We start from the raw sequence: 16,509 nt of genomic DNA, 5'->3' as shown, positions 1-16,509 counted from the left end.
ACAGAGGATATGTTATTTTAGTGCCAAGAATGTCTACATTGTTTATTCTGGACCCTATTTTGAAATTGGCATCTTTTTTAATTTGCATGAAATTGCCCAAATTGCCAATTTCTGACCACTTTATTGAGTAATTCAAATCGGTAAATGGGCAGTTTCTTGTACTCAACTGATCAAAAAAATGGAGTTCTAAAGAAATAGCTATGAGTTTGATCAACTGGAACAACGGAATTGGCCAAAAACAGGGCTCAAATTTGGTGAAATCGCCGATGCGTATATGTCGCCAAGACCGCTAACTTCGCGGGAGTGTAATTCCATGTGTTTTCAACCAAATTTCGTACTTTTGGTGTCATTACCATCGGGAAAAGATTCTCTTATCATTTTGCTAGAAAAAATCTTTTTTTTTTTTTTCCAAAAAAATTTTGCGGCAGTCAAAGGGTTAAGTACGTATACTTATACTGTATGTGCATATATTTTGGGAATGACTGTCCAATACATCAAGTATAAGTTAATGTGGTGACATGGAGGGGAGAAGGGCCTTGATGATATAGGTTTCTTGTTCTGAGGAATTAAGAACTACCCTCCCCTTCCATGAATCAAACTTAAATGCCCCCCCCCCCCTCCAAGTCTTAGTCATCAACTTGTTGATATTCTGCACTATTATTATAACAAAACATGGGTTCAGCACTTTCTCACGAGAATTATAACAATTGCCTTACAGCATTGGTAGTGGTGATTCTGTACTGGTGGGTGTTGAGGACAATCCTGAATTCAAGAATTACATGATCCGGCAGGATTTAGACAGTGGTTTAGACAACCCTGCCTTCAGTCGTACCATTGATGAGGTCTCTGTACCAGCAGGTCTGAGTGGAGGTCCCAGGACCAACCCGCTCCTGCAGATGCAGCTGGGTGCAGGTAAGGGTAGATCTTATTGCTCAAACTAGAATATTATGCAAATGACATTTGGAAATACGTAACCTACACTTAGGAGAGAAAACTTTAGAAAATGTTTTGGTTGTTCTGGGCCATAATTACATTCAGTTTGTAGGGGAGCAATAAACCTGTAGGGGTCAGAATGAATAAGGGAATGTGAACAATGAGACTTAATCCAAGGAAAGGGAGGAGGACAGGTTAGCTTCCTTTCATCAAAAGCCTCTCACTGGCATCATGGAACCTTCCTTCATGGGTTAGTCATTTAGGAAGAATACATTGCCTGTGTGTGCATAAACCTGGGATAAAGAGGTTAAGGAATGTCCCAGGAAGTGTGTGAGGAACTTCCCAGGTATTACAACCCAGGTACTCAAAGGCCTGTTATCCTGGGTGTAAAGAGAGCAAAATAAACACAGCAGAAAAACTTTGAATTATTTTATCCTTCAAGTATAACCATAAGTATGTACACTATATACACTATGTACAGCAATAGGCATTAGTGCATGCCACAATAATCAAGGCAAAACAGCAACCAAGAGAAAGCAGACCACTATGCCTCAACCAATGGTAGAATAAAAATGACAAGGGTGAAAATGTTAGTGGTAGCCATGTCATCTTCACAACTGCCAGATCCACATTATGATTGGCTGAACCTAGATACTGATCTGACGCTGGGGCCCCGATTGTCAGACCCTTAGCATCTGGTTCGCTGGTTGGTGAGGCAACCTATGTGAGTGTGTTAACATGCTCTGAATAAAGAATACACACTCTTTGCATGCAACACCAGGAATGGTGAAAGAGACATCCCAGGGCATAAGGGACATTCCAGGAAGGGATGAAAGAAGGGTGTTAAGTAGAGAACAAAACAGAGCACAGCTATAAGAGTTCAAGGAATAGGGAAAAGGCCTCACTCTGAACGAAGACAATGACTGGGATGAAGCATCAGAGAAGTAAAGACTTGGGTACCTGAGGGCCTCACTGAAGCCACTACACAGCACTGATGTGGGCAATGTTAATAACAGGGGCAGCTCCAGAGTTGTATATAGGAGGGGCTTAGATGTCCCAATCTGGTTGGAAGATGGGGCTAGGGGACTAGTCTTAAAGCAGCAGCATTATTTTTATTTGAGAGTTAAGATAAGATAAGATTTCGTTCGGATTTTTAACCCCAGAGGGTTAGCCACCCAGGATAACCCAAGAAAGTCGGTGCGTCATCGAGGACTGTCTAACTTATTTCCATTGGGGTCCTTAATCTTGTCCCCCAGGATGCGACCCACACCAGTCGACTAACACCCAGGTACCTATTTGCTGCTAGGTGAACAGGACAACAGGTGTAAGGAAACGTGTCGAATGTTTCCACCCGCCGGGAATCGAACCCGGGCCCTCCGTGTGTGAAGCGGGAGCTTTAGCCACCAGGCCACCGGGCCTGGAATTCTGGTGGAGCTTCAGCCTCACTCAGCACTGCCCTTGGCTAATAACCATTTTGCTGAAGCACCTTAAGTGAAAATAAAGAAGTAGGATAGGAACAACCTGATAGCAACACATTGAGGCCATAAAGGAGGCCAGCATAGGCAGCAGGAAGGATGGTAGTTATGGTGCAGACCTCCTTCAAGCTGCCTTGATGCTGGAAGATGGTTATTAATTCAAGGAATTGTAGCTACTATCTCTTTGGATTAAGCCTGATTTCCTCCCTATTACAACCCAGGCACAGTAAGACCTGTTATCCTGGGTGTAAAGGGGAGCAAAGAGCAGAACAAACACAGCTGAATGACTTTGAAATATATTTTCCTTCAAGAATTTACACTTTTTTTTTTTTTGAACAAGTCGGCAATCTCCCACCCAGGCAGGGTGATCCAAAAAGAAAATACTTTCATCATCATTCAACACTTTCACTTCACTCGCATATAATCATTATATACACTATATACAGTTGGAAATGTATGTGTACACTATGGTTAGTTAAAGGCAAAGACAGCCTGGACAACCATGCTCAACCAGCTCTAGAATGGAAATGACAAGGGTGGACAGGTGGGTGGTGGCCACACCACCTCCATGATTGCCAGACCCAGCTCATTGGCTGAACCTAAGTGCTGATCAAACGATGGGGCCCTATCACTCTACCCTTACTACCGGTTTGCTGGTTGGGGAGATAGCCTTTCAGTGAGGGTGTGTACATGCACCAAATAAAGGTTACATACTCTTTGCATGCCACACCCCCACCCCGAGAGGCCTCAGGAATAAGCTGCCACCTCCCATTGGTAACTGTGCCACCATGGCACCTTGAAGAAGGGTTGTAGAGTGTTGAATTAACGTCTTCTCCCATCCATCCTTCCTTGAGCACCTGAAGAGGACGTCGTACACTGTGCCCAAAGATCAGCTCAAACGGACTATACCCGGTAGACTCTTGCACAGTTTCCCTTATTAAAAACAGCAACAAAGGTAGTGATCCATCCCAGTCTGTAGGAAAATGCATACAAAACGTTCTCATCATGATTTTTAATGTCTGATGGAATCTTTCCAAGGCGCCTTGGGACTGAGGATGATAGGCAGTGGACAAGTTGTGGATTATCCCTAACCTAGCTAATGCTTCCATAAATGCTTTGACAGTGAAGTTAGTATCTTGATCACTTTGAATAGATTTGGGAATGCCAAAAGATAAATTTGGTTAAAGCTTTGAGAATAGCTTTAGTATTAATACTGCACATGGGAATTGCTTCTGGGTATCTAGTTACTCTATCCATAATGATAAATATGTACTGATTTCCAGACTTGGACTTAGGTAGTGGACCTACACACTCTATAATTAATTCTGCAAAAGGTCCTTCATCAGCAGGTATAGGCTGGAGAGGTGCAGGTTTAATGGAAAGTCCAGGTTTCCCTACTTGCTGACATTCTCGGCAACAGCGGATATGATTATTCACATCCTGCCTTAATTTTGGCCAATAGAATTCTTTTGAGATTCTATATAAAGTTTTAGTAATTCCTAGGTGACCTCCTAATGAAGTGTTATGAGCTATATTTAATATCTGAGGTCTAAACATTGTTGGAACCACTAACCTGTCTGACTGTTACCTACCCTCTATCTCCTTACCAGTCTCAGTGCAGAGCAAATAGTTGTTTTTAAGTGTGGAAATTAGGAGAAGGTGTGGAGTTAATAAAAGTATTAGTCAGAGGACTGAAGAGGGGTTGTTGAGGTGGTTTGGTCATTTAGAGAGAATGGATCAAAGTAGAGTGACATGGAGAGCATATAAATCTGTAGGAAAAGGAAGGCGGGGTAGGGGTTGTCCTCAAAAAGGTTGGAGGGAGGGGGTAAAGGAGGTTTTGTGGGCAAGGGGCTTGGACTTCCAGCAAGCGTGCATGAGTGTGTTAGGAGTGAATGGAGATGAATGGTATTTGGGACCTGACGAGCTGTTGGAGTGTGAGCAGGGTAATATTTAGTGAAGGGATTCAGGGAAACTGGTTATTTTTATATAGCTGGACTTGAGTCTTGGAAATGGGAAGTACAATGCCTGCACTTTAAAGGAGGGGTTTGGGATATTGGCAGTTTGGAGGGATATGTTGTGTATCTTTATACGTATATGCTTCTAAACTGTTGTATTCTGAGCACCTCTGCAAAAACAGTGATTATGTGTGAGTGAGGTGAAAGTGTGGAATATTGAAAGTGTACTTTCTTTCTTTTTTGGGTCACCCTGCCTCGGTGGGAGACGGCCGACTTGTTGAAAAAAAGAAATGGCCAGATGATCTGAAAAGAATTTACCCATGGCTGCCTGAAAAGCTAAATTCAGTGAAGGGTTCTTTCGTTGTTCCTCTCGGAAGGACAGTCCCTCGAGCATGGAAACAGACATCTGGTAATCCTGCAACCCTGGAATAGGAAGGCTTGATCTGGGTCTGTTCACTAAATTTATGAGGCTCTGGCCAGTTTTCCTCGTAAAACAAATTGGCTATTCTGGGATCAGAGTCGTCCAAGGATAGGTTAGTATTCTCGCCAGATATCCCTTGGGATTTTGCCCGAGTTATGGCCAACATCGGAGAAGAATTAATCATTATGGGTTCAGGACATGCACTAGAAGTGGTAATGTTATTACCCAGTAATAACATGGCATCTTTCATAGGAAATCCCCCAGATACACCTACAGTCAAATATCCAGTGTAATATCTGCACTCTATATATATATTTTATGCAAGGGGACAGAAAAAATCAATCCTCCAAAGGCTTCGAGGAAAACCGAGGATTGTAATGAAGTGTATTCAGAAAGGGGAAGTGCTCCCTCTCTTATAAGCGAGCAACATGCTCCAGTATCCCTAAAGGTTCTGATTTCAGTTTTCTTTGAGTCTTCCTGAAGGGATATACGACTCTTATAATAATAATGGGCCATCCCTCTCTCTACTTCTTTCAGGGTCATGTTACTAGGGACATTATAAATTTTCCCTAATGGTTGGGGCTTATTTGGGCAGTTTGGGTGGATGTGACCTACTTTATTGCACAGAAAACAAATGACAGCCTTGACCTTAGCTCCCTGCTGACATTGTAAGGTGTCGCTCTGGGTACTGTTGTCAAGATACACCATGTTGAGTGGTTTGTCGCTTACCAGGTTGACCATAAGTTGAGTAGCGTGGCTCACCAGGTGACATAGTTGGCTGACGTAGACGTTCTCCTTCCTGCTGGCACTTCATCCTCCAATGTTGATGATCTCTCCTCATGCCATGCTGTTTAAAAGAGAGATGGGACCGCTCGGACAAAGAGCGGTTGGTCTCAAAAGTATCAGTCAACCTGGCTGCCTCCAAAGCAGTGGTTGAGACACAGCCGTGCAGAAAGACTCTAATCTCTGGTACCACAGTCTCAGCAGGTTATCTACTAAGATGTGCTGAATTAGCTCATTGAAGGTTGCAACACCACTTGCTTTTTACCAGCTGGTAAAAGCTTTGGTCTGCTAACAAAATCCACAAGGGACTAACCAAGCTGTTGTCTACCTAACTTGAATAACTTCCTATACTCAGCAGGAATACATTGATATACTCCAAGGACTGTGGTCTTCACCACTTGGTAATTACAAAAATCAGTGTCATTTAACACTGATGTAAATTCCTGTGCCTTACCCAGAAAAGCTGTTTGCACCAAAGACGCCCAATGCTGTTCCGGCCACCTCAAGGCTTGAGCCTGATTTTTGAAATTTTCGAAAAATTATTCAGATTCTGCCTCATTGAAACTGGGAACCAGCTGTACTTCTTTTGGCAAACTAAAGCCATTTACAAATTGAGAAAACTGCCTCCTTTCTTTTTCTCTATCAAATTCTTCCCTGGCATACAAGTGCTGTTCCCTAGTCTGCTTGAGATTGATTTTTGCCAACTCAAGTGCCAACGCAGCAGATTCACCTTGAGACAACCCTGTTGAACGAGACTGATGATTTTGCTCAGGTGATGTATCATTTTCCTTTTGCGAGAACATGAGGTTTTATTCCTGGCTCCCGTAAAGGGAGGAGTTTGATGTGCCATCTCCTCTTCTTGAAGTTTGATACTTATGAGAGCACGAAGCTGCACAGCTGTGAGAGTGCATTCATAATCAGTGCCAATGGAGCGAGCAATTTGCCAGTAATGCTGTAAAGAGAATTTTGGCAAGTTTACTAAAGTGTATTCAGACACTAGACATCTGACTCTTCTAGGCAGCATACCCCAACGTAACACGCTATTTGCAATACACGCTCAGCTATGCACAGCACGACTGTAGAATGCTCACACGATAAGGCTGACACATAAAGCCAAATGCAGAATACACACATACAATAGCAAGGCTGATACGCAGTAGCAAAGCTGGCTGCAAAATATTCACACAACAGCAAGATTGACCATAGCAAAGTGAGCACAGTGAACAAGCCAATAGCAAGCTGTCAACGATCACACAATAGCAGGCTGACCATCAAGAAAATACGCAAGGCTGACACACAAAGTTTCGCAAAGCGTTGGCAAAGCTGACGCAATGCCACACAGCAAGCTGTAAAATGTTCCTGCTTCAGCTTCACCCTAGACTCAACTCCTGCTCTAAGTCCAGTTCCAGCTCCTGGACAGGCTATCCATATTACAACCCAGGCACAGTAAGGCCTGTTATCCTGGGTGTATAGGGGAGCAAGGAGTAGAACAAACACAGCTGAATGACTTTGAAATATATTTTTCTTCAAGAGCGATAGCAAATATTTACACTTATGTACACTATATACAGTTGGAATGTATGTGTACAACACGGTTAGTTAAAGGCAAAGACAGCCTGGAGACAGAATGGACAACCGTGCTCAACCAGCTCTAGAATGGAAATGACAAGGGTGGACAGGTGGGTGGTGACCACAACACCTCCACGATTGCCAGACCTACCTTCTCATTGGCTGAACCTAGGTACTGATCGAACAATGGGGCCCCATCATTCGACCCTTAGTACTGGTTCACTGGTTGGGGAAATAGCCTTTCAGTGAGGGTGTGTACATGCACTGAATAAAAGTTATGTACTCTTTGCATGCCACACTCCCATTTCCAAGATGCTGTATAAGCTTTACAGGTTTGCTGCTTTCCACATAACACAATCTGTATGACCCACATGAGTTTTGTATTGCCTCTGATAACACTGTAGTAATATGTGAAGTAGGGCAAACTATGCCCCGTGTGGCTAACAAGTAGAAAGTTGAAGAATAAGCTTCTATTAGGACAATGTTTCACTCTGTATAGAGCTTTATCATGACTTAATAAAGCCTCTGCAGCCTTTGTCCGCAAGTCTGCAACACCACATCAGTACTGTAGGTTAAGTATGGCATAGCTGACAAGTGGTGAAAAGACACATGCAGCAGCTTTAGAGAATACACCTATAAGTTCAGTCAAGCACCTTATTTACTGGGAATGTTTGAAGCCCCATTGCTTGTACTTCTTGGAATGTAGGCTAGGTAGATGCATCATAATTTACATCTGTAATATCCTTGAGGGACTGGTCCCAAGTCTGATCTGAACACACAAATCACCCCCCCCCATAAAAGCAAAGACTCTGCAGACAATGCAAAGTGCCCCAGTAAAAAGCAGGGGTACCATGAGTCCACTGAGACACAACATAATAAATACAATGGGTCCAAGACTATTTTACAATTGCACTTAATACACAAGCACCAAACACAATGAATTAGTTGTGAAATGTTTAAATGAGCAAGCAGGTTAGTGTTCACTCAAGCATAAACAAAGCCAGACTGGCTCACAACGCCTGCACGGGGGACGCGGGCAGGCGCAGGCAGGCGGACAGGTCTGGTATGTGGTTCCCTCTCAAGGGGGGGCTCCTTGTCGTGGTGAAGAGGCTCTTGGTCTGAGGAATTAGACCTGTTGGTCTCCTTCCTCAGACCAAACCTAATTACCCCCAATCTCCCCTTCCCTATCGCATCCTCTCCATCCTCCCCTTATTTCTTTCCTCCTCCTCCTCCCCCCCCCACCCCTCCCTTTTGCCCTTCCTCTTTTTGGCCTTTGGGATTTTTCCCACAGGCACGCTAGTTCCTAGGAAGGATAAAGGGTACCGGGGTCCATCCCATTCCGTTGAGGTTCTTGGCGATGGTGTAGTTTGCCGTGGAATCTGGATCGCCTGGGGATGTCCCAATCCCTCTCCAGTCCCCCAGGGGGTGGCTTTGGGTGTCTTTCGGGCGACGGGTGTATCTCTGGAGGCTGCCTTTCGGATTTCGAGGGTGGTGGCCGAAGGAGGTATGCTTTGTGGCTGATATCTGGCCGCCCTCTCTTTTATCCACCGAGGTAGCTTGGCAGATGTGAGGTTGCTATCCCAGATTGCTGGTTTACTGGCATGAAGGGTAGGGTATGGCACGGGTTCCATGCTGCATCTGCGCTACTTGCGGTGCTGAGGTCCTCTTGGGTGCGAAGGGAGATTTCTGACTCTTTCATTCCTCCTAGGAACTATTCCTCCCCAGTCCCCCCCCCCCTTTTTTTATTCTTTTTTTTTATTTTTATTTTATTTTCTCCTTTCTTTTTTTTCTTAAAAACAAAAAGAAGTAACCTAACCATGGAAGCCCTAGTCCATGAACCTGCTACCCCCAGGCCCCTCCTTGATACTGCACCCCATTCTGACCCTGCCTTATTTTTTGACCACTCTTCAGCCACTCCTGATGCCCCTGTACCTCTTGCTGGTGCCGTTTCATCACTCGCTTCAGGTACCGGGGTTTCGACTGACTCCTTCGATTTGTCTGACCTCCGCTCTCCTCTGACTATGCTTCCGGCCTCTCCCTCTACAGTGTAGCAATTTTCGAATTGCCAGCCCATCCCACGTCGGACAAACTCCGGTCCCACTCCTAAATGCCAACGACAATTGCCTGATGATACTTTGCCACCTCGTTCTACTCGGAAAAGATCGACACGTCATGCGCTCCCTTTCCACACTCAGTTTCAGAATGCACAATGGACTAAATTCTTTACTTTATGACCAACTTCCTCTATTGCCTATCTTTCTGACCATAGTATTGGCAAAGCGCTCCTACGCCATGTTGGTAGAGATATTTCCTTTCATGCTCTTAAGAGCGGTACGTGCATCATCACTGTCCAGAATGCTACCCAAGCTCATAATCTTTCTCTTCTTTCACATATCGATACTATTCCTTTCACTATTGAAAAACATCATTCCCTCAATACTTGCAGTGGTACTGTCATTTCCAGACATGTGGCAATGACATTCTCGAACACCTGGAACTCCAAGATCTCCCAATCCTCAAGGTAGATACTTATGTCCTTCCTGCCCACGGGTGGAGACGCTACCCTTGCAATGTGGCTTAATTAACTTTAGACAGCCGTGAACTCCCATCCTCTGTTTATGTAGCAGGACATCGGTTACAAGTTTGAAAGGTGTAGAAATTGCTGGCGATTTGGTCACCCAGCGAAATATTGCAGATCTATGGCCGAATACCCAGTATACGGTGCCGATGACCATTCTAATACGTCTTGTAGTCGCCCTCTCTCTTGCCTTAATTGTCATGAGGCTCACCCTTCGTACTCTCACCATTGCCAGGTCTACTTAAATGAGCGAGAAATCCGTTGCCTCAAAGAGGCAGAAGGTCTCCCTTATGCTATGGCCGTTTCTCATCTCCACCTCCAAGGGAGGCTACCCCATGTTTCTTATTCTCGTGTTTCTAAATGTCCCCCCACTTCTGGGGTCCCATCTTCTGCAGCCTCCTCTGTGGCTACCCCTCCCATAGTCACTCCTGTATCTAATTCTTTTGTGCTGTCCTGGGCTCAGACATCTGTACTTCAACACCTCAGTCTGTTCTCACATCTTCGTGTTCTCCCTCACAAGCCCCGGTATTGACAAGACTTCGTACGACACCTACCAATCGCCCCTGTACTTCTCAGAAGTCCAAAAAAATCCCCATTGCTCAAATCATCTTTGCCCCCTCCTTCCCTTCTTCCACCTCCACATTTTACCTTTCCAGTCTCTGCCTGGTTCTTCCCCTCTCACTGGCTCCATTACAAGTGTGGAGGTTCACCCTCCTCCTCGTCCTGTGCCTTCCTCCCCCTGTCCCCTCCAAAGTTATATGTCCGAGAGCACACCTGTTGTGTGCTCTCTGTGAATCTGTACCAGGATGCCCTCTCTTGAGCAACTTTACCAGCAGCTGAGAGAAGAGCTCAGAGTTGCTAAGATGGAGATACGGCGATTAACGGAGGAGAACAAGAGGATTCGTAGTAATCCTTCTGTTGTGAGTCCCCAGGTTAAAAGGGGAGCTTGGTCAGTGGCCGGGCAACATGGAACCAAGCTGAAGATCAAGAAAACGGTTGGAGAGGCAGAAACGAGAACCCAGAAGACTACCTTGGAAACTTCCAACTCATTCTCGGTGCTACCTGATGAATGTGAGTGTTCTACTGGGAATGCCACAACGAGCACCAAAGAAGCATTGGCAGACGTGAGTAAGACATCCCTAGAAACCCCAACGAAGACCATCGAGAACATCTTGACGAATTCTGCAAGTGGTGTAATGCTACCTGGCGAATGTGAGTCAACTACTCGGAGCATCACGACGGACGACGCCAAGGAAGGTAATAACGTTGTTGTTGGGGATAGCCAGATTAGGTACATGGATAGGGCATTCTGCTTGAAGGATAGGAGTAGGAGGCAGAGAGTGTGTTTTCCTGGGGCTGGGATGAAGGATATTGTTAGCCGTCTGGATGACATCATGAGAGGTAATGGGGGCAATCCTATTATCTGTCTCAGTGCTGGAGGCAACGATGTTGGCAGACGTAGGAGTGAGGACCTGATTAGCAGGTATAGGACAGCAATAGAGATAATTAGGAGGAAGGGTGGGAAACCTGTAATATGTGGCATTTTGCCAAGGAGAGGAGTTGGAAATGAATGGTTGTCCAGAGCAATTGGTGTCAATTGCTGGCTGGACAAATACTGTAAGGAAAATGCGGTAACATTCATTGACAACTGGGACCTCTTCTATGGCAGAAATGACATGTATGCCAGGGATGGGGTTCACTTATCTAGGTGTGGGGTGGGAGCACTGGCCAACGCAGTGGAGGGAGCTGTTAGGTCTTTAAACTAGGAATAGTTAGTGGTATGGGTTTTGGCGGGAAAACTGTGAAGTCGCAGGGTAGTAACATGAGTACTAGGAGAACTAGTAATAGGCAAAATGAGGTGGATATTGGAAAGCCAGTGGCACTAATTGACAAGGACAGTAATAGGTTTAGTGGAAAAACAGAAAGGAGCAGGAAGGGTAAAGAGAGAGGAGGGTCATTAAATATTTATTACACAAATAGTCGCAGTGCTAGGAATAAGATGGACGAGTTGAGACTAGTTGCTAGTGCAGGTAACATAGATGTATTTGCCATTACTGAGACGTGGTTTAATTCAAAAAGTCGGGACATGCCTGCAGAATGTCACATTCAGGGTTTTAAATTGTTCCAAGTAGATAGAAGTATCGGGAAGGGGGGTGGGGTGGCATTGTATGTCCGAGATTGCTTGAACTGTTGCATAAAAACGGGTATTAAGTCTGAAGTAACACATACAGAGTCTGTTTGGATAGAATTTTCAGAGGGGCATGAAAAGTTAATTTTAGGTGTGATATACCGTCCCCCAAATTTAGATAGGGACCAGGGGAGACTACTATGGGAGGAAATTGTTAGGGCCACAAGGCACGATAATGTAGTAATTCTAGGAGACTTTAACTTTAGTCATATTGATTGGAATTTCTTGACTGGGAATTTAGAATCATACGACTTCTTAGAAGTAGTTCAGGATTGTTTTTTGAAGCAGTTTGTGACAGAACCTACAAGGGGTAATAACCTGCTTGACTTAGTTCTGGCAAACAATGAATCCCTTGTTAATAATTTAGAAGTTTCAGAGGAACTGGGTGCTAGCGACCACAAATCAATTACATTTAGAATTGAATGGAAGTATGATAGCAGGGATAACTCAGTAACAGTCCCAGATTTTCACTTAGCAGATTACGATGGGCTTAGAGAACACTTATCATCTGTTGACTGGGGTAACGAAGAGAGCTATCAATATGACAGTTTTCTGAACACAATACATGCTGCTCAAAGAACGTTTATCCCTTATAAAGAAATTAGATCAAATAGAAATGACCCAAAATGGATGAATAATAGGCTGAAATATCTACTAGGGCATAAGAAAGGAATTTATACGCGTATCAAAAGAGGCGAGGGTCATCTTATGAATCAGTATATTGACATTAAGAGGGACATTAAAAAGGGGATAAGAAAAGCTAAAAGGGACTATGAAATTAAAGTTGCTAGGGATTCTAAAACTAACCCAAAAAGTTTTTTCCAGGTATATAGAACAAAAGTCAGAGATAAGATAGGTCCCCTTAAAAATAACTATGGGCATCTTACTGACAAAGAGAATGAAATGTGCTCGATTTTAAATAATTATTATCTCTCGGTTTTTACACAGGAAGACATTAATAATATTCCAGTAATTAATTTTTATAGTGGGCCAGAAGAAGATAAATTATGTAACATCACAGTCACTAGTGAAATGGTTGTGAAGCAGATAGACCGACTGAAGCAAAATAAGTCACCGGGTCCTGATGAGGTTTTTTCAAGGGTTCTAAAGGAATGCAAAATGGAAGTCTGTGAACCATTAACTAATATTTTTAATATATCTCTTCAAACAGGTGTAGTGTCTGATATGTGGAAGATGGCTAATGTAATTCCTATTTTTAAAACAGGGGACAAGTCGTTACCGTCAAATTACCGCCCAATAAGCCTGACCTCAATTGTAGGCAAATTACTAGAGTCAATTATAGCTGAGATTATAAGAAGCCATCTCGATAAGCATAGCTTGATTAATGATACTCAGCATGGATTCACAAGAGGCCGGTCTTGTCTAACTAATTTATTAACTTTCTTCAGTAAAGCTTTTGAGGCTGTTGACCACGATAAAGAATTTGATATTGTTTACTTAGATTTTAGTAAGGCATTTGATAGAGTTCCGCACCAGAGACTGTTGAAGAAAGTAGCAGCTCATGGCATTGGGGGAAGGGTGCTCTCGTGGATCGAATCATGGCTCACAGACAGGAAGCAAAGAGTGTCCATAAATGGGGTTAAATCCGAGTGGGGATCAGTAACAAGTGGCGTTCCACAGGGATCAGTCTTGGGCCCGTTGTTGTTTATAATATATATCAATGATCTTGATGAAGGAATTACTAGTGATATGAGCAAATTCGCCGATGACACGAAGTTAGGTAGGATAATTGATTCAAACGTAGATGTTAGGGAACTTCAGGAGGATTTAGACAAACTCTACTCTTGGTCAGAAAAGTGGCAGATGCAGTACAATGTAGATAAATGCAAGGTTCTGAAGCTCGGGAGTGTCCATAACCCTAGCACTTATAAGTTAAATAATGTAGAACTTAGCCATACAGATTGCGAAAAGGACTTGGGGGTTATGGTAAGCAGCAACCTTAAACCAAGACAGCAATGCCTAAGCGTACGTAATAAGGCAAATAGATTATTGGGATTTATATCAAGAAGTGTAAGCAACAGAAGTCCAGAGGTCATACTGCAGCTTTATACATCATTAGTAAGGCCTCACCTAGATTATGCAGCTCAATTCTGGTCTCCATATTACAGAATGGACATAAATTCGTTAGAAAACATTCAGCGTAGGATGACTAAATTAATACATAGCATTAGAAATCTTCCTTATGAAGAAAGATTGAAGACTCTTAAGTTACATTCACTTGTTAGACGAAGAATGAGGGGAGACCTGATCGAAGTGTATAAGTGGAAGATAGGTATTAATAAAGGGGATATTAACAAGGTCTTGAGGATATCTCTCCAAGAGAGAACCCGCAGTAATGGATTTAAATTAGATAAGTTTAGATTTAGAAAGGACATAGGAAAGTATTGGTTTGGAAATAGGGTAGTTGATGAGTGGAACGGTCTACCTAGTTGGGTTATTGAGGCTAGGACTTTGGGTAGTTTCAAATTTAGGTTGGATAAGTACATGAGTGAGAGGGGTTGGATTTGAGAGGGACTAGCACATCGGAGCTTGTTTCTTGGGTGGCATTGAAAATTGGGTTGGTCAAATGTTTGTTATTGGGATGATTTGTAAAGGACCTGCCTAGTATGGGCCAACAGGCCTGCTGCAGTGTTCCTCTTTTCTTATGTTCTTATGTTAAGTTTCTCCCTCTTATGCCACCTCCCAGGCTTCTGCCTCTTCTGTCCCCTCCCACATTTCTTCCAGTTCCCAACACACTTTCCTTCCCCCCCTACTTTAGTACAGTCCATTACTGTCTCAATCTTTACTCACCCTCCCCCTTCTGTCTCCAATATTGTCTCCCATACGTCTTTGAATTCAGAAACACTTGAAGCTATTTCAGAATATATTGCAGAGACTAAACCTTCAATTGACACTGATCCACCTCCTGTTCCTTCTCTTCCCTCTTCTCCATCTCCACAACTCCATTCTTCGCAACACTCCATTCCTTCACTGCTTGAACGTTTTCCGATGCCACTGCACGTAGTTTTCTAACCCCTCTAGTCCGTAGGTGCCCTTACCTGCGAGATTCCTGGTATCTTCCTCGTTGCCAATCATGACCTATTTACAATGGAATATCTGTGGCCTGGCCTCAGGGGTAATCGGAGTGAGCTTCAGATGTTGCTTTCTCGGTTTTCCCCTGTTGGTGTTTGCTTACAAGAACCAAAATTACACTCAGCTGTTTTCCAACCCATCTCAGGCTATAATTTATTGTATTCTTCGGATCCTTTTTCTGATGGGACCTTTAATGAAAGTGCCCTTGTTCTACGCAGTGATATTCCATACCGTCAACTATTTGTTCATACCTCGCTGCATTACACTGCAGCCAGTATCCACTTGTATAAGTGGTTTACAATATGTTCTTTGTATCTCTCCCCTTTTTGGGCATTATCTATCCCAGATTTTGCCTTTCTTGTTTCATCCTTTCTGCCACCACTTCTGTTACTTGGCGATTTTAATGTCCACCATTTCCTCTGGGGGGTGGGGGTCTCATTGTGACTCATGTGACATATTCACCACCTCTTCGTAGCCCTCACTGGCAATTTGATCGAGCAAATTGGGACCTTTACTCGCAACTGCTTTTAGTGAAGTTCCTTTTTCATCCTCCATTGATGAGCTTTTACACCTCTTCTCGAAGTCAGCTTTAACCACAGCTTCTCATTCTATCCCCCAAACCTCAGGCAGGCATTCTCAGAAGTGTTTGCCATGGTGGTGTCCTGCTTGTGCTCGGGCAGTACATTTGAAACTCACTGCGTGGGGCAGGTACCGGTACAATAGAACCACAGAGAGACTTTTTGATTTTAAGCAGAAGTGAGCAGTTGCTCGCCATGTCATCTGTGATGCCAAACGCATTTGCTGGCGAGATTGTTTCCACAATCACCTCGGCTTCCTCTATGAGTGCAGTCTGGAAAAAAGTACAGAAACTGAGTGGTAAATACTCTCCTGACCCGGCTCCTGTTCTGCAGGTTGGGGTGTTGATATAGCAAACCCTCTTGACGTTGTCATTGAAATTGGCAATCATCTGGTCCGTATTTCTCGGGGGCTCCATCTATACCCCTCGTTTCTTTCCTCAAAGTCTGCCAGAGAGTTAGCACCCTTGGACTTTTCTTCTCTTATTGAAGGACCGTATAATGTGCCTTTTACACTTCAGGAACTGGAAGTGACACACTCAGCTTGCCAATCATTGGCAGCTGGGCCTGATATTAATATTCGGATGTTACAACATTTACATCAATCAGCCCTTGTAGTCCTCTTACACCTCTTCAATCTTATTTGGTCACAGGGAGTTCTTCCCCAGCTGTGGAAATCTGCCATTTTTCTCCCTTTCCGCAAACCGGGTACTACGGGACATGATGCCTCCCACTATTGTCCCATTGCTCTTACCAGTGCAGTTTGCAAAGTGATGGAACGTCTAGTAAATCAACGTTTAATGTGGTATTTAGAGACACACAACAGTCTCTCCACTAGTCAATATGGCTTTCGTAAGGGCCGTTCTACCATAGGCCCCTTACTACGCTTGGATATGTATGTTCGTAATGCCTTTGCGAATAACCACTCAGTTATTGCCA

The 16,509-nt window shown here is 43.8% G+C and overlaps 1 protein-coding gene across 1 annotated transcript in view; it reads left to right on the top strand.

The window, feature by feature from the left end:
* LOC128687561 (cadherin-AgCad1) overlaps positions 1–16,509 on the top strand; it is a 107,352-nt gene that overhangs the window by 81,964 nt on the left and 8,879 nt on the right. Inside the window, exon 38 of the mRNA XM_070084114.1 lies at positions 719–912. Coding sequence (XP_069940215.1) covers positions 719–912 — 194 coding nt within the window. The remainder of the gene's footprint in view (positions 1–718; positions 913–16,509) is intronic.

Source organism: Cherax quadricarinatus, chromosome 11 (assembly GCF_038502225.1).
Source record: "Cherax quadricarinatus isolate ZL_2023a chromosome 11, ASM3850222v1, whole genome shotgun sequence".
Lineage (NCBI taxonomy): Eukaryota > Metazoa > Arthropoda > Malacostraca > Decapoda > Parastacidae > Cherax > Cherax quadricarinatus.
Note: the sequence above shows the minus strand (reverse complement) of the source record. Positions and strands in the feature narration are given on the sequence as shown.